General features: G+C 37.5%; 1 protein-coding gene across 1 annotated transcript in view; it reads right to left on the reverse strand.

Moving 5' to 3' along the window:
* The window catches only part of CADM2 (cell adhesion molecule 2), a 196,220-nt gene that overhangs the window by 47,456 nt on the left and 123,608 nt on the right, over positions 1–25,156 (reverse strand). The window contains exon 7 of the mRNA XM_009274511.1: positions 16,525–16,703. Coding sequence (XP_009272786.1) covers positions 16,525–16,703 — 179 coding nt within the window. The remainder of the gene's footprint in view (positions 1–16,524; positions 16,704–25,156) is intronic.

Consider the following 25,156-nt stretch of genomic DNA (forward strand, 5'->3'; position numbering starts at 1 on the left):
ACAGTGCTTTCCATTCTGCAAACACACTGTCTACCTATTTTACCACATAATAGCTTAAATGAGTCACTGGTGAATTTAGTTCATTGCTTTCTGGTTTCTCTTCTGACTGAAGTATTTCCAACAAGATTTCTTATGTTAAAAGAAAGGCTACCTAGGAAACAGACTAGTTAACAAGAACTAGGATATATCAGTGTTTTAATACAGATGTGATTGATTCATCTTTTCTGATCAGATCAAGAATAATGAAAACTTGTGCAGAAATTAGTTTCCTGATCAAAGTCACAAACTCTGATGCCAAACATCAAAATGGCAGCTTGTCAGAAGCCTCAAAGAAAAACGTGTTCTCAAAAGAAACGCAAATACAAGCAATAGCATTGGCTTTGTTTCGCTCTTAGCAGAGTAAGGTGAAATTCACCATGCAAATGACTGCAGTTGGTCTGCTTTGCTCACAGCATTACAATTACTTGCTCTCAAAGACTACAGTACAAGATAGCAACCAGGAATTAGCAGCCTGAAGAGCACTGCATTGCCCAATCAATGAAATCTAAGTCTGCTCTGGACTCTAGAAATGCCGGGTTCATACCCGAGGATCATTATGACCAAGAGACCTTGTAGAGTGGAACTTTTCAATTCAAGGAGACATACCCAAATCAATGCACCAGATCGCTACTTCAGTAATACTAAGGTATTAATCCTTAGCCTCCTGTGAAGCAGAAAATAGCTATATTTTGCAGATGGGGAACCAGAGAAAATAGAAAAGCCATGTTCAGAGATCTAGAAGTCAAGCAGTAATTGTCACCATTAATTCTGAAACCTCACTCCTAAAATGAATGTTTGTTGACAGACAGATATTCAGTCAAAAATTCAATAATGTATTTAAGTTGGTATTCATTTCATCACCTTGCTACCTCTGAAATACAAACAATTCACAGAGAACTAATTGTTCCCATAAAAGTTGTTGGAAATTGAAAAGGGGTTAGACTTCATGCAGAGGGGATTTACTGACTCTAGTCCCAACTCTTTTTCACATATGTTCCCACAGGTTATACAGGTAAGACCTGAACTGGATTTTCAATGAAAGAGATGGGCTCCTAACCACACTCTAGCGGCAGAGATGGGTTTGAGCTGAGATGCAAATGCTCAGCCAAGAACTCTCTTTTCACTGAGGACCTGACGTAATGTCACAGTTCAGTGGATGCAGAGAAAAGTATGGGGAAGGTTTTAGAAAGGCGTTCTTCATGGCCATTACTGTCTGTTAGCATGCCATTGAGCTACACGATCACTGGCAAGGCGAAGGCAGACAGCAGGTAATCTGATGGCTGATTGCAAGCAGGCAGCGGAAAAAGGAGGGGCATGCAACGCGTGGCTGGTCTGGAGGCTGCTCTTTAGCACAGGCACAGAAGTAGACTGTTTATGAGTGGCAGAATAGCATTGTACAAGATCGGCTCAAAGCACTGGCAAGCCCTGCCTGATCAAAATTTCCTGCTCGCCTCTCCTTTCTCGAATTGACGCCTCATTCTTCTTACTGAGGCAGAAGACATTCATCCATTTAAGTGCAGGGAGCCGGGACAATTTACTCTCACTGCCGATTTGGCCCTAAGCATTTTTACTCTCCATTTCCAAAGAAATGAGCAATGGTTCTGTTTGGTTTAGCGGGCTTATGTGAAAGATAGATCTGACCTATTGAAAATATTTGACTTGCTTGGTAAAAACACAACCGATATTCTGAAATGACTGAGCACAATTCAGACAACAATAGCTGCAGTTGATAAAAATGTAAAGGCTTTTGTTTCAAGCTTGACAAAGGCTGACAGAAAAATTAAAGGACAAAGTGATAATGATGGATGGCCCTTGCTGTATTTTGACTGAGAATGAAAGAAATTTTAAGTGGTAAACTGAACTGAGTGATGACCTACCTGGGAAACAATCTCACTACTCTGTGCAAAATTTAATCAGTCTGTGGTATGTAGTACTAAATAATTTAGCAAGGTTTTAAATTCAAAGGGAGCTGCATTTAGCCTTGCTCTGAGAAATCTCTGACGGGATTGAACAAAAGGATCGTTCAGTTTGAATATCATGTGCCAATAGCTCCTTAGCACTTAGACTGAATGACCATGAAGGCTCACGGACATGAGGTCAAGGGGTTCTTTTTACTAATTGATTCAGATTTATGAAACTCTGAAATGGCAATTATGTGCTTGACATTTTTGCTAGCAAATCAGATGTCATTAAAAAATATCCAAACCCTTTTAACAAAAGCTCCATGTAGATCTAGGTCCCTATTCAAAACCATTAGAGACTTCTGGTGGATGAGTTCGTAATGCAAGACATACAGCTGGGCTAAAATGGCTAGGCAGCTTAGAAAGAAAAGAAAATAAATTCACGTAGTCCCATGATTCTAAGACGTTTCATGGGCCCATAGATGATATTAAATGTTAGAAGACATGGGACAGCTCATTAAAGTTTGATTAAACATAGTCTGGTTGCACAGTCAGGACAGAGGGAAAAAAACCCAAGTGTTAAGAGATACTAGGATTTTGATCTCATTGCTCTTTTTTCCTAAGTTAGGAACTGGGAAGAACAATAGTTCTCTCTTCTTATAGAAAGTTTGATAGATTGGTGGGGTTTTTTTTCCTATTTCAAAAGCAATAGGTTTCAGTAGCAAATGAAGGAGGACAAAGCATTACAAAATTACAGCAAAAAAGACAATGACTCCTTCTGTTTCCGAAGAGCCAAGCAAAAAATCGGTATCTACACATCCCTGGCCCAAATTCTATCCTTTGAAAGTTAAGAATATAACTCAAAAGAACAAAGCCCATTTCAATATTAGTACTTAATATTGGCAACATGGTGTCATCCCAAATCACTTAAAAGTTCATCCTTTAAAATGAGGACCTGATATCACACCATGGCACATTTTATAACACATGCTCTGACCAGAATTGCTTACAACAAAATAAAAAATATGATGCATATGAAAAAATAAGGTGTAGTAGCAAGTTATTTCTGATTATGCCGTCTCATTTGACACTGAAATATGAAGAAAAAGTTAACTGCCCTTAATTCTCTTGAAACAACTCTATTGAATATCTTATTTTTGTGCACCAGAGTGTGTGAAGGGCTGTCACGGGTGTGTGAAAGGCTGATTTTCCACCAGTAAAGCCAGGTCGGGCTCAGGACAGTTGTGCGAGCTGTCAGAAAACAAGGAGCTGTGGCTCTCAGGCAGGTGACAAGAAAGAAGCAATGGGAAGGAAGTGCCTAATGCAGAAGGAAGGACATGTTAAGGGAGGACAAGTTCTCAGGGCTGAGAGCAGTGACCAGCTCTGCGACTTCCCTCCTCCCCACAGGTGCGGCTGCCCAGGCTCAGGCCAGCTCTCACGCAGTGCTGCGGGGCCCTGGGTCAGGCGGCTGGGGAGGGATATTTAGATAAAACCCACCTCTACCACCTTCCATGGGGACTCTAACAAGCAGAGTGTGCTGAGCGGAGGCAGCCCCCACCCTTCCTCTTGAATCTTTCCCCTTGCACGGAACAGAACTCGGGACTTAGTGGGCATCGTGTCCATGCATTTTATAATGCTCATGAGTACTTGCTAAAATTCCAAGAATAGCAGTAAACACGCAAAAAAGGCAATTTTTCCTTTTTTTTTTTTTTTCAGGCTAGAAAAACATGACCTTTCTCCACAGCACAGGTGTTGCCACAAACACGGCTTTGTCACCTGAGGACTGGAGTAGTCTGCTGCATACACAGTTGGTGGAGTTGCACATAGGGACCACAGGAAACCTGAATCAAGGATTTCACAGGAAAGCATCTAACATGACCATTTAAGTATTGCGCTAGTGGCTGATAACTTTCAAAATGTAGGGTTTGACCTTTGAAGCCCTCAGTGCTTACTTTAGGGATCATTTTTCTCCCCACACCACTCCACTGAATTTGTGATCAGCAAAAGCACTCTAGCTGCAGCTCCCTTGAAACAGAAAGAGAAGTTTGCAATGAAGGCCCTGAGATGCTGGAACACGCTCCCATTTCATTGTCCATCAGTCTCATCGTTTGTCACCAGTCTAGCCATTTAAAAAGCTCACTATTCTTGCTCTCAGTGAAGTAGAAGAATAAAAGGTGACATAATGTAGTATCTTACAATACATTTACCTGTTGCTGTTCAGTTTTGGTAGGGCAGATTATATGAATTGCAACATTTGTACTGTAGAAAACAGATAGATTGTAATGCACTACTTCTTAATTTCTAATTGTGCTAAAACCAGGTGATACACAGAGAACATAAAAGGATAAATTTGATAAGATAATAAGTTGACCTGATGATTAGATATTGAAGATTATCTTAGGACAAGGAAAATCTAAATTCTCAAGTAGGCAAATTCTCTAATATTGAAGAATCTGTTTTCAAGTGCTCTGAGTTTTACTTTATTAATGGTTATTAGTGCAAGATGTACCTCTAAAAGCTCTAAGTTTTACTTTATTAATGGTTATTAGTGCAAGATGTACCTCTAAGGACAAATCGAAACAAGTATTGAACAGAAAGACTAATCTTCCATGTTCTGGAGTTGTATGAATTTAATATGTACTTCAGATTACTCCAAAAGTATACTGTAAGACCTGCTTTTTCCCACAGTTACCATAAGTTTTGCTACTAGTTAAAAAAAAGTCCTTTCCCATTTAATAGTAGTAATATTAATAAAGCCTATCATTTTAAGGGAGTCATTCTATCTTGTACAAAAGCCCATCTTTCTAATTAAAGTGGTTACAAATACTGCACTGAGCAAATCACTGAAACTTATGCAACTTGCCTGAAAGAAATTAAGTAAAATTTGCAAAGCATGCAATAGGCTAAGAAAAAGAATTTTGTAATTCAACATTTTAAATAAAAAGGTACAGTTTTAGAGCATTGTTTGAGACTGCAGCCTCAAATGAAGTAGCTTTACTTATAAAAAGGCATCTATACATGTCTTGATGTTGTTCACAACTTTACATTAACAAGTATATATGCAGTAAAGAATGGATCTCTGCCTTGAGGTTTTGTAAGATCATTATTTAGACAGCGCAGAGTAAATGTTAGGGAAAAGGAGGTAGCATCATTCCCATTTCACAGCTGGGGAAATGAACACAGAAGAATTAAGCGGAATGTCTTACATTTTACAGACTTCTGAGCCTGACAAGGGAGTTCAGAACAGATCTCCTGAGTCCCATTTTAATCCTCTACTAAAAAAACCAAAACAATCAAAAACACAAAAGAAAACAAAATCTCTTAAAATCGTATTTAAAAAAGCTGTTGTCCTCATACCTGAAGTGCCAATTTCACTGCATTCAAGACAAAATGTTACCACAAAAGCCAGGAAACATCTTGTATGAATAAAGCCAGCATAATTTGCCCCAGAAGCGCAGCATTCTATCATTATTAATATGATGTTCTAGGCCCATTGCCACTGCTTAAAAAATCACATTAAGGCTGTGATGTTCATGTTTATTCTTTTTAAGTAAACAGACAAGTCATATTTCCTTGTTTCTGCAAGCCATAAAATAGGAGTATTCAAAATTAAATGAAATAAAGTACCGGCAGCTGGCCCTTGAAAACCTATAAGGAAAAGCTAATGTACAATACAAATTCAGACACCAGCAGCCTTGAACAAAGATGACAGCTTTTTCAGAATGACACTTGATTCTTTCTGTGCAAAAAAAATCAAAAAACTCAGCCAGAACTGCACTAGGAAGAAGAAAGAGGCAAAGCAGAATTTTCTAAAATTTCCCTATTAAGGAGACAAGTGTTGAAACTAAATGGAGGTAAACAGATTGCTGATCTCTATTTTATTATGGTTGCTACTTTCATTTCTCTGAGAAATTCAGGAAAAATCACTGAAATTGCTTAAACAACTCAAAACTCACTGCAATAATTTTAAGGTTAGTAAAAAGGGATAACAGAGAGTGTTATTTATGTTAAATTACTTTATTTCAAAATAAAATCAAAGGGCTCCAGCACTAATCTGAAATGCTTTATCAAAGTGGGATAGCTGTATCCCATTGAAAATCACCTTGGGCAAGTTAATGGCATCTTTGCAACCTAAACATAGTTTATTGCACTTCTTTGCACTACTGTCTTTGACTAATACACTTAATTCTCACATTCTTATCACCATAGTACATTACATGAGAAAACAATACCCTGTCTTTCCGGCTGTCAATCTTTTATGCTCCGTCTTTCTTTGCTCAAAAGAGTTCTATACATGTAGTTCAATTCCCCCCATGACTCTTTGGCTTTTTATAGCACACTACTATGAATGGTGGGACACATGCAATATAGTCAGGGCTTAATTTTATTAACATTATCCAGCTTCCCTTCAGGCAGGCAGATGTTTGGCACCTTAACTACTAAGCCACCAAATAGGACAGTTCACCAATGGAATATCACAATATTTATTACAAAAAAAATGCTTGGTCATATCTGCTAATTTATTTCAAACAAAATGATATACAAAGCAGTGCAAAGAGATTTCAGTTCCTGCTTGTGAATGATGAAAGCCATCCAGAGCTCTCCTCAATCAAGCAGCAAACTAGCACTTCAACATGTCAGCCTCCTACAACTCCTCCCTGCCTCCTACCAGTCAAGCATTAGGAAACCTGAAGAAAACATAAAACACAGAAACTACAGAGGGAAAACCAAATCCACTAGTGCAATGACCCACAGCAATATCTAAAGAATAAAACACTTTACCCACTCCTACAGTTTTACCCTGCCAAACTTCTTTTTCTGTCCCTTCTCCTCTCCTTTGGTTCGTTTTTTTCTTCACTTGCCATGAGGATTAATATTGGTTGTTTCAGCTGAAAGATACATCCTCCTCAGGCATGAGATTACCAAGCAAAAGCAATTTTTTTTCTTCAAGGGCATATCTGGGGAGTAAACAAGCTGTGTGGATACCAGTGAAGGAAAAGTAAAGGAAATGCTTGTCAGAGTATAAAGTAGATAAAGAAAAAAGAAATAAAAACTTTAATTCTTCTGTCTTCAGGCCTTCTAACAAAAGAAAAGTAATCCTGACTGAAAATTGTTTGGACCACTCTTCTCACAAATGACACATCACCTTACACCATAACATGAACTCCATCAGTCGTAGCAGATACCTGGAGACCTGTTCACAGGCACCTGCCAGGTAAGTTTCTTCAAAAGGGGTTACAGCTTTCTTAGTGCTAGTGAGGGAACCACAGCCTTGTGAAAGAAGTCAGGGTGTTGTGGGTGATCCTCATATGGCACTGGCCATTCCAACCAACTTTATCAGGAGATCCATACTCATACTTGCTAGCAATGGGGTTTGTTTGTTTTTTTCTCCCTGCAACTTGAGAATGGTTTTGAGATATACCCTTATTGTCCTCCTGGCTAGTTTTTGCTGTCTCTTCCCCTTTCCATGGGAGTCATACAGAAAGATCAATGCAATGAGCTTTCTTGAAAGCTGTCAAAACAGTTCTGAATCCTTGACACAAAGCCAAAGCGATTCACAGTAAGGCATAGCAAGACAGAGGAAGATCCAGTGCAGAAAGCCTATGATATGATTTAGCAATACAAAATGTGACTTTAATTACAAAGCAAAGAGAATTTTGTTTTATTGGGTCAAGAATTCAAGCAGTAAGAGCTAGAAAAAATAGTTTGCGATTGCAGCTTAGAGGTTTCCTTTTTGAAGGAGGGGCTAAAGATGCTTTGGGTCCCACCACAAATTTAGACTGAACCTATGCTGTGAAGAAAGATGTTATGAAGATTTTTAAATTTTGTTCAGGGAAATTTCAAATTTTTGTCAGTTTGACCTGTTTTTTTTTTGGAAGAATACTGAAAACAAGGGGGGGGGGAAACTTAATTGCTGTAAGTAAAGTACTAATAGAATACTGTAAGAAATATTTTATTGATTATTTTTTCCTTTATGCAATATAGAAATGCAGGCTAAGATAAACTCCAGAAAAAGTTCACAAGTCATTAATCATTAAAATTACAAGTAGCAAAAATAGAATAATCAGAACTAATAATTATTAACATCAAATTATGGATGTTAGAAATATTAATGGTTTGAGATGAGCACATTTCTGTGTCTACTTCTTTCTGAGCCTCTATGCTCATCTTCAAATGTGACCAGAGACCTTAGATATGGAACTTCTCAAAGCTTCCTAAGAAAGATGCGTAATTTTTACAGAAGCTTTCCCTACCCCTCTCAGACTCAGGATGCTGTTTGCAATCTCCCCAAAGCATTTATATCTATCTCCATTTGCTCATAACCAATGATTTGTGCTACCTTCCCAAGGTTTATAATCTCAGTTGGAACAAAACATGGTACTGATGTATCACTAGGCTAGCATCACCAGTTGACATTTTAAGCAATATCACTACATAGCGTATCATTTTCCTTTCTTGAATTGAGTGAAAAACTGAGCAACCTATTCTCAAAAGAAAGGTAAGCTATAGAAGCACCATATGAGGAAGATAGAGACAGGACACCCTTAACTGCATTCCACATAGCACCTAATGGTGCAGGAAAGATTTCAATTTAGAAAATTACTAAGTCACTTTAATAATTTCTTTATGGTTTGAGTTTTGTGAATAATAAATGATCTAGATGGAAACAGAAGATCATTAGCTACTGTTAGGCTATAACTTTGTCATCAGTCTTAAGTGAAATTATTCTGTTAACAGTTATATTTTCTTCATGAAGATTGCATATGATCTTCACAGACATGGTGATTTTGTATCACCCCCCAAACAAAAAAGCTCAACTGAAGTAAAGTTCAAGAATGTTAGAGGTATAAGCAACAGCAAAGCCTGAAGTCCAGAAAAATTAGCGAGCAAGCTGTGCTACTACAGCAAATCAGTGATAATAAACTCAACAGCACTATTTTAGAAACACACATCACTTAAGATCAGTTAAAACAGTCCTTTTCAAAAGAGCAACAGCCATATAGCTAGAATATCTAGTTCAAGAAGTACTTTATTGTAGATGCTCTACCCATATACAAGCATCCAAAATATTTTTATGCAATTATTGTGTATGGAGAAAAAAACTCATTATAATTCAAAACTAACACACAATCCTTTCCTTTTCAGAAATCACATAGGGAATCCAAATCAAGAACTATCACATTAGCCAATTATATATGTACATAGAAAATTACATATTTTCAAGTGTTGTGTGTTTTTAAAGACATTATCCAAAACTACAGGTTTTTAGAATAAGTACAGCTTCTATTCAAACAGGAATGAGCTATACGTGTTAGAATTTGTTGTTAAAGATTGGACCTGGAGAAAGATTTGCTGCATCCACCAGGAGAAAAAAAAAAGTAAAACCAGGACAAATTCAGATTTTATTCAACTGAAATAATCTGAATTCAATAATCTCAATGAGTACTCCAGTATGGAAAAAAAAAACAAAACTAAAATCTTCCATATGTTTTTTAACAAAATCACTTTATTTTAAAAGTTTTCTTTCATCAAAAACAGTAATTTAATGTAAAACTGTAGAAGTGTCAGATTCCCCAAAAGTGTACTGTGGTTTGGAATGTTATTTTCTTGACCTTTCCAAAATAATTTTGAACTTATCTGAAAAAAAAATTTGTATCTTATTTTTCTAAAGTCATCATAAATGAAGAAATATCAGTTCACGGAGCTCAACTATAGACCCCACTATTCAAGTATTTATCAACAAAAAGCAATTTCAAAGTAGCTGCCTTGTGAGTGTTCAGGGATAATAGCTGGACAATTCATCCATAAAATTAAGCCAACAATTCCACAATAAGTTTCTTGACAGACTTCTCATACCTGAAAATGTCAACTAAACATTATTCTTCTTTAGTCCAATAATAAAAGCTATATTACACACTGATTTCTTAATTCACCTGATTGTGCAGCATTCATCTGCATTGTGCTTTAAGGTCTGGGCCACCTCTTTCAGCATAACTGAGAGTCCTCTGGAGAAGTTAACTTTAATGTTATGATAATGATTTAATACCTTAATGTCACTTTAGAACGTTGATGTATATGCAAAATCAAAATATTTCAACACAGTTTGACGGGCTATGCTTTGCAGAACAACACGTGAATGAAATTCTCTGTGTGTTTATAATGCTACCTTTAACATAGGGTTATAATGAGTTACTTTCTTAGGCCTGCCACAGTGAAACCTTACTCCTCCACACCTCAGCTTTTCAAGAAAACCATCCAGCTGCTGCGGATTTCCCGGAGACCTCTAGTCTAGACCTCTGTTTGTTTGTTTTTGTTTGTGTGTGTGGGGGGGTGTACGCATGCATGCATAGCCAGGAAGGGGAAGAGAGAAAAAGAAAAAGAGATGGTTTGGGGGGAAGGAAGGCTTTTGAGAAGGAGAAAGTCTTCAAGAGCATTCTTTTATTTATTTATTTTTCAGCTGAAAGCTCAGGCTCCTCTGTCTGTGAGTTGTCTTCTGTATTTTTTTATGTTATTTTTACTTTTTAAAAGACGGGAATAGGAGAGACTTTTCACCTCCGTTTTAAGGACTCAAAACTGAGGCACACTCTTTCTTTTAATTCAAACACAGATATAAAAGAAAAATCTGAAAACTAAAAAGCATAGGTATTCACATGCACAGAATTTCAAATGAAGTCCTAAGCAGTCTTCTGAGCCTCATATTCTTGATATGCCTTGATTGCTGTAAGGGCAAGGTTGTTTTTTACTAAAAACACCCTCTACTGTAGCTGTACGTGTTATTATTGTTCCATTACACCATGGGTCTGCTCAATTCTCTTTTCGCAAAGCCCAAGCTTTGTTCACTCAAAGGGTAGAACTTTCCCATAGGCAAAGAAAGTCTTTTCTCAGAGATGTGTCTGTAAATGAGACGTTTCAACTCAGGAACTATAAAGGAGGAAACTTTAGAATTGTCCAGCAACCTCAATGTCTAGGGTCTTAACACCAAAATAGAGGGCAACTAGATTACTCAGGAGTGTGCTGCTCCACATGGATGCTGCTTCCTTTCCTTGCCACCTCCTCCCCCGCCTCTTCAGTGAATATTTTTTATGTGTTTTTTGATATATGTTTATGAGGTATCCAAAAGGTATCCAAAAACAGTGCACCAGATTTATCAGAGGCCTGCAGTGAAAATATTTGCGAACGAGGAGACCTATTGCCTATCCGATAAGCTCAGTTTTTAAAGAAAACAGAAAAAAACCTCACCTCCTCAGTTTTATGTCAAATTACTGTTCTACTCAGTTTTTTACTTTCATAGAGTGAGAGATGTGCACAAGGGAGTTACAGAAATAAAGGAAGGAGAAGGGGCCCTATGAGAACACCACAACAGAAATGAAACATAATAAAAATGTGATAGTGGGCAAATGAACAGACAAAAATAAAGGAATCTAGAACAGATAGAGGTAATGGAGTTTGTTTCATTTCAGGTGTGTTTGGATTCCAGAGTATTTCTACTAATTTAAAAAGAAACTTGTCTAGAAGTAAAAGTGCACGGTGCTGGAATTATGGGCGGCCACAGAAGGTGGACCTCTATAAATGTATTTAGAGGCAGGAGTTAATAAACTAAGGTGTCTGGTGCAAATTTGGCATAGTGCTGTTCCAAATATGGAGAACAGTCAATCACAGAGATTTACTACTAGGCCAAAAATGAAGAAAAAGGTGAAGAAGAGACCATGAGAAAAGGAGAGTGGATACAAGGGACAGGAATCCAGGAAATGCAGAGCCTAAGATCATAATTAGTGAGAAACTGAGCGCGAGGTGGAAATACTTGAGAATCTATTGAAGGGAAGCAGCATGAAAAGAAAAGTGATTTTACCTGCATACTTACAGAACAAACAGCCAAAGAGGCCAAATAGATTGGAAAGTTGGGAAGTGAAGAGATCAAGCAGCAGGCTTAAACAAACAAAAGAGAATACTTTTCCTTCAAAGCACATAATTCAATTCAGAAACTTGTTGCCACAGGTTATTGTGAAAGCTGACATGATAAATGTTTTGAAATGGGACTGGACAAGCAGGTGGAAGATAAATACATTATAGTCCAAAGGAAAGGTGCAGTGGGACCTTTGGTCTTACACATTGTAGGAGATCTTCTCTTTGAAAGTACATTTCAAAATATTAACGAGGATGTAACTCGGTCTTTCAGTTGTCTTTCTTTGCAAAAAATAGCTTGCCTAAGAAAAAAATACAAAATAATTGAGAGGCTGAAGTCAAGGGAATATGTTATGCCGCTTTTTATTCTCCAGAGATACTGAGTTATTGGCTCAATCGCTTTCTAGTGTATGTATAATTGTGGCCGTAAGAACTGCCTTGACCATCCACAGCTGCTGATTCATGTTAATTTCCATCTTGCTTTGATAGATAATTGATACACGACACATTATAGCTCTGAATATTTCAGTTAATTGAATGCATGTCTTCAGATTGGCAAATCAGGATATTTCACCAAGACCCTTTATTTCAAATAGGTCTGCAAATTATCACATGCTGCTGTTTCCACTAAGAAGATTTCCCAGTGATGGGGACTTCTGCCACCCACTGAATGTGATGTTGAACTAAGTCTTCAGCAGTGACATCCAGAGATTATGAACTACTGCTACACACATAACAGCTGTGTCTTCAGTTTGATTATGATGGACCACCTCCTTTCTCAACTCCAGCTAAATCAATGCAGTTATTACCTACGCTTTGTAAGTAGAATCTATGTTTTTGGGTTGAGCATCATGAGTTTGACAGTTAGCTCTGTTTACTGATGATTAATGACTAGTATTTGGACAAAGGTAAACAAAAATTCTTAATAAATTGGAAGAGAGTGAAAATTGCCTGGGGCCCATTACCAAAGAAAGAGTGTAATATATCTAGCCAGAATGTGCACTTCTAAAGCACTAAGCTTGCCAATTAGAATACAGAAATGACAACAACTACAGACATTAAAGCTTATGCCTTTGTTACTGCATGAGACAAATGTTTGAGCAAACTACATGTCTTACCTTTGTACTGCTGCCTATAAACTCTGACTTTGTGCCCACCTTCCTGCTTCATGGTGTTTTCTTGACATTTATTAATAATAATAAAAGCTAAGAAAAATGAAAGTAGCAGCCGTATTGATTCAGCAAAGCAGCATGAGCATATTTAATAGCCCATGCCTTTTACCTGATTCAAGTATATTCAATTTCTCTGAAGTCTGATTTCTTTAATTATACTACAAATCTAAAATGTCTTTTTATGTTACCAGATACTAATTATATTAGACAGATCGCCATTCATCTGCTTATAGCAATATTTATTGCCATTGCCATCACTTAACATCAAAACAGTATTACCTCATCATCATTTACAGTGGAAAAAGAACTACTTTTCTGTATAATTTTGTGTCTAGGTTGGTCCAGTTAAAGGCACGAGACACTCTGTACTTGGTTTATATAATTAATATGTATAAATACTTTGCTTACTCTTAATCTCTAATTATGATAAACTATACCTTCCATTTGTAGGCAAGCTTCTCTCTGTGCTAAAGCTGCCTAAAGCTCCTCTGAGTTAGGAAGATAACTTCAGAAATTGAGAAAATTAGTAGATTGAGTCCCACTGAGAGGGGGATTTCATAGTGGAAAAAAGGAATAGAAGCCAGATGAAACTTTTACAACCTTAATAAACAGAAAGACAGAAAATCTGTTAAAGTAGAAGTGAAAAAAGGAAAAATTGTAGAAGAAATCACAGTATGGATGAGAAAAGAAAAGCTGTGAATCAGGTTACACTCCCCTGCCTCTGCAGAGGATACCTTCCATTGATGTCCTCTGCCTTCTCACACAAGCTCTCCTGGAAAAACTGAATCAGCCATAGTATCTCCCTAAACGTGGGCATGTCATTATCATTCTTTCTCTCCATCACTGCAACTCCTCTGGGCTCGAGAGTTTCCTAGAAAAACTGTTAGTTGTTTAACAACTGTGCAGCTGGACTTCCAGAGGCTCCATTAAGGCAGTGGCTACCAGCACTCACTTATGCCTTACTCCTTACAGATCTGGTAGGTCACTTTTCCTAGACCTTACTTTCTTGACCTGCAATTTAAAAGAATCTCTTGTGAAGAGATTCTCTCCTCATGGAGATTCCTCCCCTCTCCTCTCCTACATCTTTATGAACGTACCTCCCCTTATGTTAAATCTGGCATGTACTTGTATTAGAAACCTAACATTCAAGGTAAGAAGGCATACTTATATGATAAATCAGCTCTAACAAAGGAGTAGGACAAAAAAAATTACATCAGCACATTAGGCACAGGGGAAGGGATGAGAAATCAAAGGATGCTCCCAGATACATTTAGAAAGATATAGGAAAAAAAATAATAAAATCCTCTATTAAATGGAAGAATGCATCTCAGAAAATGATAAAAAGTAGGTTTGCTAGCCCCCAGAGAGAAAGAGAGAGAGAGAATATTGTATAATTTTGGGAAGATTATGTTTCATTAGAGACATTCGTGAATGTAATGAGCTAAAGAAGGGGTAAGACTGCTTAAATTGATCTATACAACTGATTGTGCTACACTTGATAATTGTGTCAGTCTCTTCTGTACTTAAAATAAACTTAACAACTCTGAAATGCAGTCAGTTGTTAAGCACTAAACATCATCACACACTCTGTCACACTACTCTCATTGTTTCAGAAACCTTAGAAGCACCTGACATTTACCTTTTCTAGTTCTAACACTGGAATTGCAGAAATGCAATTAGGAAAACTCTGGTACTCATAACAGAAAAGGTCAGCAATGTGCAAGCTAAACCTGATAACATGCCTAATGTGCTGCCAAACATAACAGAATGCCTTCCTGATAATTAATGATTTTACAGACTGCCATGAAGTTGTTGCAAGATAATCAGATCAACGGGGGGCATGCCACCATGCGAAAGACACACAGGAGATCGTGAAATATTCTTTGATAGAGGTATATTGCCAAGTCACCACCAATAGAAAAATCTAACATTATAAAAGGCCATGTTTTCAGAAATAATCACATAAATAAATTGGGCAGAAAACACAAATGACAGAAGTTTCAACATTTGGTAAGCACAGAAGCCATTACCTCATCAAAGGCAGTGCACTTTGTGCCTGCAGCCAACAACCAATACACCATCACCTCCAGGATGTAAAAGACAAGTTTTCTTTTTCTTTTCTTGTAGTAATCAATGTAAGTAGAGGTTAGAGGGTTTAGTTTTTCTGTTTGTCTTTAATACAGAAATACTCACGCAGCAGTACAGGCTCTGTGTTCCTCACGCAAAGACCTTCTCCTTACTTGTGCCACTAATCCTACATAAACTAATAGTGAACTTTAAGAAAAATGAAAAGTAATCTAAGGGGTTCTTTTGATAAATGACATTTCATCAACAGTGCCAAAAAATAGCTCATTTCTGAAAGCTGAAAGTAGCACTTATTAGAAGTTTTCTGCCAAATACCTAAAGGCAGGTTAAACCTTTAGTGAAAAATGTTTTTGAGACCTTACAAACACCAAAGAAACGTATATTTGTTATATCTGAATTCATCATGAACAAATAAAATCTATATAGTTCGCATGTCTATTTACAGACTATAATTTGTATTTGATTGTTTCATTTTATTTTGTCATCGTTATAAGAAGTTGCATTTTTTTAAAAACTAGCGGAAAAAAAAGTACCATCATGAACTACAGTGGAGCTTTCGCCTCTATATTCACTTAGGTTAAAATTCAAATTACAGAACTCACAATCTTCCAGGAATTATCACATACATATCTGTGATAAGAGAACATTATGTTTTGAGACCACTAGATCCATACTGCAAAGCTGTATTAAAGGCAAAGGCTAACTTTGTATTATAGTTTCTCCTATACCTGAGTTATATCAATCTATTTCATGACCAATGTAAAAGCCAGCTATTCTTTTCATGTGACACATATTGTTGCCTAATTAATTAAGGAAAACAAATCAACTATAACTTAGTGTGAACCTCCGTATTTTTTGATTTCATTAGAAGTATCATGAATTTAGGACATGACATATTTTTGAGGATTGACTGTAACGATAGGCCAGACGACGATCAGTTAACTTGTATAAGCTGAATTTTCTCAGTAGCAGGCTATAACTCGTGTGAAGAAAAGTATCTGATGTCCTGTGTTTGGTGGTCTATAAAAAACTAAACAAAAAACCTCAAGCACCTGTCTGTCTGGTATTTCCGTATTTACCTTCATACATCCTTTTGTAACCAGCTTTGTCTGAACAGCGTGTGCCTGAGGCAAGTATTTATAAGACAGTACCAACAATGCAAAACATTTTTACAGGTGCTTACTTTGCAAAAAGTTCACAACATAAGTGAATATATTTTGTTTAAACTGTATGAAGAGACGCATGCCAATAAAAGGAAGTAAACACATTCCCCACAACTAGATGATAGCATCAATGAAAGTGCAATTATACTTCCAGCTTGTTCTTGCTATTCTTTCGGTAATGATCATAAGCAACTGATTGTATTTTCTTGAAATGCTACATATGCATAACATGCACCAAAAAACTAACGAGAACACACTCACCATGTACTATCAGGACATATTCTGTGCTGTTTCGGCCAATAGGATTTTTTGCTTCACATCGGTATGTGCCATTGTCTGTTTTGTTTAGGAAACTGATGCTTAGGACCCTGCCGTTGACAACCATTCTCTCTGGATCTGGTAGTTCTCCACCGTCCTTTGTCCACAGTACTGGTTCTGGCCTGTTGTATCCAAAGCAATGCATTTAATCAGATACATGAAGCATGTATATGCAACATACACATCAGAAGCAGTAGCATCAGAAACTTATGAATAGTAACCCACCATCAAAGAATATTCAGTGATCATTTGAGTTACTGGATATAATGAACTGTCACTATTACAACCTCACCATCCTGGATGGGAAGTACTAACAAAAGTGAAAGAACAAGCAGGGAAAAGAAGAGAAACAAAAAAGGAAACAGAACGGTACTGGAACAGGCCAAGATCTTTCCTAAATTAAAAATTAGTTCTCATGAGGTTTCAGGGCCCACAGGTCGGCAAGATGCTTGGCAAGCTTTCCGTTTGTGTGATGAGCAATATGGTCCTGTGTGACTGACAGGCATCAGAAATCATGCAAGCAGGCTGAGGTAGATGTAAGTGGTTTGTAAATGGATTCTGAAATTATTTAGGCCATTCACATTCACAAGTGCACTTGCATGCGCTGAGTGTTTTTCCTGAACCAGGCGTATCAGTCTCTAAGTAGCACATCTTACACACAATCTAAATTTGTTCCTGTTGCTGCATTGTGTCACAGCCCATCCCTTTTTCCACCCTTTCTGCATCCTTCCCTCAAATAATTGCTTGTTATGCATGTTCTCACAAGCAATAGAAGATTTGACTTAAAATGCTCGATTTCCTTCCTTTCTGAAACTTCCTCTTGTGCCTCATGAACTCACATCAAACAGGCCAAAGGCAAAGCACTGACAGCAATAACCCCCTAGGCAAGTTAAGGGCACCGCGGAGAAGGGAACTGACCGTCTTGCAGATTCACATATACCGTCCCACTGGCAAGTGATACCTAACTCTTTCCTAAAGACTCAAGAAGCTCCACAGTTCATGAGATTTGCCTAACAGACAGCAGGATGTATTTATTACCGGTATGCAGTCTTTATTTACATGTAACATGACCTACTTTCAAATTTACATGAGGGAAATTGGCAAAAAGGCAGGTCCGTGACTGGGAATGAAAAGTTGGCTTACTGAATCCTGACTATCTCACAAACAGACACAGCATCTCAGGTCCTTACATACTAGTCACTAAAGCAAGATATATACAGCCTGGGGTGTCACTGCTACATTACTTGTATTTGGTAGCTTTGTACACTATAACCCAAATATCAATCCCTTTCTTTTGGGTACACTACTTAAGTAATTTCAGTCAGAAGCAGTTCTAGATTTGCACATTTATTTGGTAGGAGAATGTTACATTACATTTTCCTATCGAAGTATGCAGTTGTAAGACTAGGTAATAAAACAAAATGTAAAACGCTGTTATAAAATCAGATGCCAAATTAGTCGCTAGTCTTACTCAAGAAATACTTAATTTCGTTAATTTAAGCAGGTGTTTAAAGCCTATTAAATATAATAAGTGTTAAGAATAAGAATTAAACCTAAATACCTAAGGAGAGACATTTTGCCAAAATGTGGGCTCATGCACAGAAAAATAGTCCTAATGACTGCAACAACACGATTTTCTTTTAAGTTAGGCAAGACATGTAAACAAAGTTATTTTTTCCGAAATGCTGTATAATGCTGCTATATAATTTATATTACTTTTTAAAGTAAAAATACTATACCATGTTTCTCTTGAAAGATAACAGAGATTTATACACATTTTAGTAATATTTGGATGACACCTTGTTAAATCGTTGTTGAACTTGTTACCAAGACTTGCTGTTCTCTGAAGTTATGATTATTTTAGATCATATACTCAGGGAGTAAAACAAGATTCACATAATTTTAAACCAAGGATTAAGACCTGTCGGTGTAATGGGCCTTATTTATACCTTACCGTAAATATGTCTTAATACTCTTTCTAAGTGCACTTTCAGGAACTGGTATCTAAATACACATGACACACAATATACACACTTCCTTTCTGCTTAATGCGAGCAGGGAATCTAGATGTCCATGCTGGTGCAGAAACATTGCCCTACAGAGTTCACAACGTTAAGGTGTGATTTGCTTTGATATGTTAAGGTGGATTTGTTCAATTTTCTAGCAAACTTCTCATTGTTCCCCATTTACCAGCTTACTGTGAATCTGTAATCCCAGGAGTGGAAACTCTGAAACACTTCTGTTACAATGTGCACCATTACCTTCGTAAATGGCATGTTAAAGCAACTTCTGTGCAGTGGTAATTTATGGAACTTACGTTTTAAATTGAAATTAGATGGCATACCCTAGGGAAAAACCATAGGATAACAAATAAGTATGAAATGGAGCCTTAGATATAAATTATTCAGGGAGCTTTGTTACATCGTAATATACCAACTCTAGTCTTATACAGAGTGCTTAGCTATGGTTGCAAAATGATGGTGGCAGAAAAATCATGGCTTAGAGAGAGGCAGATCTACATACTCTGGGTGTCAGGGAAGCTGCTAATTAACAACTAGTATTAAGCCATCTTGTGCTGGCTTAGTGGCAGCAGCAGAGCAACTCCTGGGCAGCCGGCCCATGGTCAACACATCATGGTGGCCAGGCACAGCTCTCACTCCGTCTCACCGCTCTCAGGGAGGATGGTGCCTAAACCAGCAATTCTGTCACAGCCATAAAATTAAATTTTGCCGGCACTGCTGGGAAACTTTGAGACACTCTGGTCTAAACAATTCATTAGTTAGGCAGAAGTGAGCTAAGAACATGAGGCATGCTCATGCACCCAGGCCAGCATGCTACTGTGGTCAGTGACAAGGGGAGCGGCTGTTTAAGGAAAGCACGTGAATGTGGCCATTTTCTGTGGTCCATTCCCCCTGTATTCTGCCAGCATCCACAATCATTCTATTGGGGATGTTGGAGGGCACATCTCTTGTTCTCTTTGGTATCTACTTAGTATTTAGACCTGTTGTCTATGAATATCTCTAATATCTTTTTGAATCTGCTTGTCTGTCAACCCAGCCTCCTGTGGCAATGAATTCTGGAAGTTCCCTGCCTGCTGTGCAAAAACGTATTTACTTTTATCTGTCTTACACTGATCTCCTAGCAGTGGCAATGAATATTGCAGGATATGGTAAGTAATGCTTCTGTGTATTATAACCTTGTTATAAGTCATGATAGCCTTGTGCTTAAGTAGGCCTCTCTCTCCCCCTCTTTCTCTGTTTGTTTGAATTTGATACCTTCCGAGATTATTGGCAGGGAAAAAAAAATATTCACAGGGAAAAACGGGTAAAGGAACCGTAAATATAAAGCGTAGTGGCTATTCCTTGATAATTGTGGCTATTCCTAGTACATTCATTGTCCAAAGCACAAATGCAGCTGAAACACTGGTGGGGAAGCTTTCCTTCTGTGACACAAGGCACGGAGAAGTGTGAATTCCCCATAGTTTATCCTATTGAAACATGTTCATGGATGCAAATCCAGACAGAGGTTCTTCCTCTTATGCAACATTTTGAAAGGGTTCTGGCTCAACTGGGGGATATTTAGGTTTGACCTTCTAAAACACCCAGCAAATATGTACACTCCTAATATTGCACATTTTTCTCCATTGCATACATCTCCAATATTGCAGGATTTCAGCTTTTCTTCACATAATAAAGGGTTGCCATACCGCTATCTCTTACTGTGTAGACTGGAACAAACAGGGTATCCCTGTGCCTTGCATTTGTGCTTACTTCAAGTTGAATCACTCTTAGCAGTTTAATCCCCATTTTTCTCAGACAGTCCTGAAAACCTCTTTCTTGGACCACAATAGCTGTAAAGTCAGAATGAGCACTGTGGCCACTAATGCAATTGCACGTTACTATCTTCACACATTTCATGGCACAAACAAGCTCACTGACCTGCTCTGTCCTAACAGGAGCATGCAGCCCGCTAGTACCTATGCAGTCACCGAAAGAACAAGTCTGTCCTCCCTTTTTTTTTCCCATCTTGGGTGAGAAGTGCTTTTCTATATCCCTGGTTTGATCCCTCCCGTGGATGCGGTTAAGTGGAAATAAGCTGTGTTACCACTGAGACCCTTCACTGGGTTGAGGGAGGTAGCAGAGCTGAAGCACCAAGATGCTGTTTTCTTCCCCAAAACACAGCTCTGCTTACCTATTCTAATTCGCTCCCCATGTGACACCTTTTAAAACAAAATCAAACAACTTAAGCATGCTGTACTGAAGAAATTCTTTCAAAGACACAGCTCAACAGTGGCAGCCCATGCTATTTCTTTGGCTAGTACGTACTGCTTTAACTGATTTGGCTTTGCATGCAGCTGCCCAGAGTGGCACTACCGGGACTGCATTAAACTGAAAGAAGCCAGAGATACCAATCACAAGCATAATAAAAATCCTTAATTATGACCTATGACTTCTCTGCCAGCCCCCCAAAAGAAATTTGAACTCTATACTCTCTCTGAAGAACTCCTAAATGGGCTTAGATTTTGGTATAATTTATGTTTAATACTAGTAGAAAGGCCCAGAAGCTTTCAGTAACTGACTTGCAAAAGGGAACTGTTTTTTGGTATAAACAAATGATTTTGTTAACTGTCTTCATGTTAGCCTCAGAACTTGACATAAAAAGGAACAGAATTTGGTATTCTTTCCCAGACAAACTGAAATGAGACTGCAATGGGGATGTAAAAAAAATGGTATCGTGTTCCAGGATGATTCATGTTTTATACTGTGGAGCAGGAGTTTTCTTGCAAGTAACTTAACAAAGTATTTGTAAATAAAGTGAAATTATTTTCTAATCCTGAGGGAAAGAAACCTTTTCTTCCAAAATAAGTCAGCAAGAAAGCTAAGGGCGAACTGGAATGTGTTGGGAAAAAATATGTTTTAAAAACCACAGTCAGATTTAATTAGAAAAGAACACTTAGGCACAGACTTACCTTTTCAACAAGTGTTTATGTAACATGAAAGTCAAGAGTTACTATTTAACTCCACATTAATATTTTTTATGACCTGGGCTTTTAAAAGTTACACAGTAGTATTTTAAAACAAGTTCGCTAATTTTCCATCCCTTTCTCCATCCTTAACCAAAGGACTGTGATGTTTCAGTGCTTTCCTATACTCCTCCTTTCTAGCAATATCTTTATATCTAACCATTATATTTATCTTAACCTAGCCTTCATTTAAAAGCGACACACAGATCTATTTTATCACCTCTTCTTTCTGAACAAAGTGAATTTAAGCAATACAACCCATTCTCACTTGAAAGTTCTTGGCTCTATTCATTTTTGCTGCCCTTTTCTGATTGTTGTGTACAGAAAGGTCATGTGCAAAGTGTTCTTCTTTGAGATCTTAGTAAACAACATTCAGACAACTTACTGGCCTATAATACTAGCACAGGATAACCTTTTAATTTCCGTAAGATAACACTCAAAAAACCCCAAAACAACAACAACAAACAGTGCCAGCTTTTTACATACTCAGTCTCACTGAGGATATTATCATCCACATGGGTATCTAAGCATCCTGTCAAAATTTTGTAGCCAATGTGGATAAAAATAAGGAAGATGGAAGAAGGATTTGTGGAACGCTAACAAGGCAAGTAAATTCAACATTTTGAGTATGGCGCTCTTGAACATTGCCTTTTACTTCTCCAAACAGGGGCACACTTGTCTATAAAAGTCCATAAAAATATAATCTAGTGGAAATGCTCAAATGAGTAATGGAAAAGGTATCACCACATTTATCAGAACATTTTTTTGTTGAAATCCTGCTGCAATGTTAAAAGTCATCTAAGGGAATGATCGCTTCATTAATTTGAAACTTAGAGAGTTTCTCTGTATTGAGAATCTGGATTTTTAGCTTTGTCAGTTAATCATCCTGTTGAAAGTTTAAATCCTGAGGGAACTTCTTGTTTATATAAAGTCTCAGTCTGATGAGTCATATTGGGATGAGCTGGTTTGGGAGCATTTCATCTATCAAAAACATCAATATCCACAGTCACTAGCCTTTCCTAAAAGGCTTAGATAGATGGTTTTTATTTTGTAGATAAGAACCCTCTGTGATTTTGTAGTTCTGCAAAGCTTGAGTAACCTTCATAGCGTGTTTTTCTCCCCAGAAGAATTAGTCAAGAATATCCTAAGTACCTTTTATGAAGTTCTCTTTTTTTAAGAAGGAAGCTTTGAACATCTGAATTGACTATTATATTTGTCTACACTTTTCTCTTTTAAGCACCTCAGCAGACATAATGTAGCCTAAGAATATCTATGATGCCCTATACCAATGTTTTTAAAATGGTTAAGAATTAAATTACCAACATATGTTAAAAATGAGATGGCAACAAAATATAGATTTCTACTTTTTATATCACAAAAATTTGACAGGAATTCACAGCTATAAAGACAACAGGTACAACAAGAAATGTTGATGATGGTTGCAGTGTATTATGCCTTTGAAAAAGTTGCTAAAATGATAAACTTAAAGAGGTGACAGGAATCTCAAACAGTGTTAGTATTCACCATTTCCAGGAAAAAAAAACCCACAAAAAAATAGGAAAAAAAAAAAGATAGCATGAAAGGGAAGAAAACAAACAGACCAAAACAAACAAAAAACCCCCAATGCTTCATTACTTATCTTCTGTCCTGGATACAGATAAAGCCTTTCTTTTGTCCACCACAAATGCACTTGGGTGACAGACCTCCCTGCCTGTAGCTTGCTTTGGATAAATCAGGCAGTCCTCTTACCTTCAGATTGGCTCACTGGATTACAGATGCTAACCATGTTGATATGATAGACTAAATTTGCAGCCGAAAGTCCTTATCCCTCAGTAGCCTGTGACAGCAACTGATTAAAGTAACTCAAGAAGAGTCTTTTCAAACCAAAGGTATTTATTCTTTTACCTAAAGATATAAAGTATAGATTGCTAAGAGGTAAAAGAGTAATTTTTCATGTTCATATTTCCTCCTATCTACACCCTAATCTTTTCAAGGTTCCTTTCAGGTCAGTTAATACCTTTGCCTGTAAGAACCTGACTGTTCTCTTTCTGCCATAATTCTCTTTCCTTCTGTATCTCCCTCTCATCAGGCTGATAACCCACTCCCCTTTATCTTTTAGTATCTTTAGAGTCTATGACTCCCTTTGACCTAAGGCTTTCAGCCTTTTAACACAGCTGTGTAATGCTGCTGGTCTCTGGACAGCCTTTTCCCAGTTGATCACTAATCCATTATAACGTTAACTTCTTTGCAACTATTTACCTGTAGTTTTTCCCTTTGCCTTTTTTGCATGTCTTGTGGGTTCCCCCACCCCTTATCTGTTTCCTTTATGTTAGTTATTCTTAAGAAGGCAAGGCAATATCAAACAAATATCCTGAAAAGTGCATAATCCATATATGTATGTATGTATATATGAAGTTTCTTACCTAATTCCAGTATTATTCACAATCCTAAAAAACCTGCTGTGATTAACATTTTGGAGATTGGCTTTCTCATAGTCATGAGACAGATCAACGAGAGAACTTATGTGAAATCAGAAGATACCTTATCAGTGAATTGCATCAGAAATATCCCTCGTATTCTACTATTGTAAGCAGCAGGAAGGCTAGAGATGGCCAAAAAGATTCTCAAAAAAACCCCAAACCTTTGTGAGGGAGATGCCATAGGGATGTAGTCCAGAATTTGATTTAAATAAACTCAAAATCCATTGCCATATGAAAGCAGATGTGGGGGAGTCCCCTAAGCTAGTTCACACAGTACCATCCTCCTTAAGGTAATTTTAATGTGGGAGGAAAAAGAGACCACCACATTGGTGTGCTCACTGCTGTGGGTGATCCACTGTCTTCCCATGATCCACACTAGAAGTGAAAAAAATAGTTCAGAGAATTATAATTCTTTGTCAATAGTCACTGTGTGTGTGTTGGAGAAGCAGTTTTGCCAGGGTTAGTTTAGTTGTGCTAGCACTGCCAGCCCTTCAGCTTTGAAGGAAGTGCAAAATCAGAGAGCGCACAAAAGTGCAATATGGCTGATGGGTCAATGTCAGAAAAAGCTTCGTCGTGATATTGTGCAATACATCAAAACTGAGGTCAAGTCAGCAGATTTTCTCAACAGTGGAATACATAGGAACCCATCACTGTAGTATATGACAACACAGTTACTTACTTAAGTGATTTCTTATGCCCCCAATACCAGAGCATGCAAACGGCCAACTCCAAATAAATGCAGGGAGACATGAAATCAAACTGTGCACAGCTGGTTGCTAACGCCATTTATCACCCCAAGTACCTCTAACTATTCAGAGTCAAGAAAACACTTACCTAAAAATGCATCTTCTTAAAAATTGTTCTTGTTATAAAGATTTCTAAGAAAATACTATAATCATTCAGGTTACATGTTTTATTTTGCCAGTTTCAGCAGTGCTGCTCCTAATGTTATTAATTTCTTTTAAGGCCTTTATCTGAACATCTTATCTGCTCTCCTCTTCTCTATCAGAAGGAATCTCCTTTTTGTCTCAGAGTTATTAAACTCATCTTGCAGTGAAATTACCATTGCATG

This window comes from Aptenodytes forsteri, unplaced genomic scaffold (genome assembly GCF_000699145.1).
Source record: "Aptenodytes forsteri isolate BGI_AS27 unplaced genomic scaffold, ASM69914v1 Scaffold207, whole genome shotgun sequence".
NCBI classification, from domain to species: Eukaryota; Metazoa; Chordata; class Aves; order Sphenisciformes; family Spheniscidae; genus Aptenodytes; species Aptenodytes forsteri.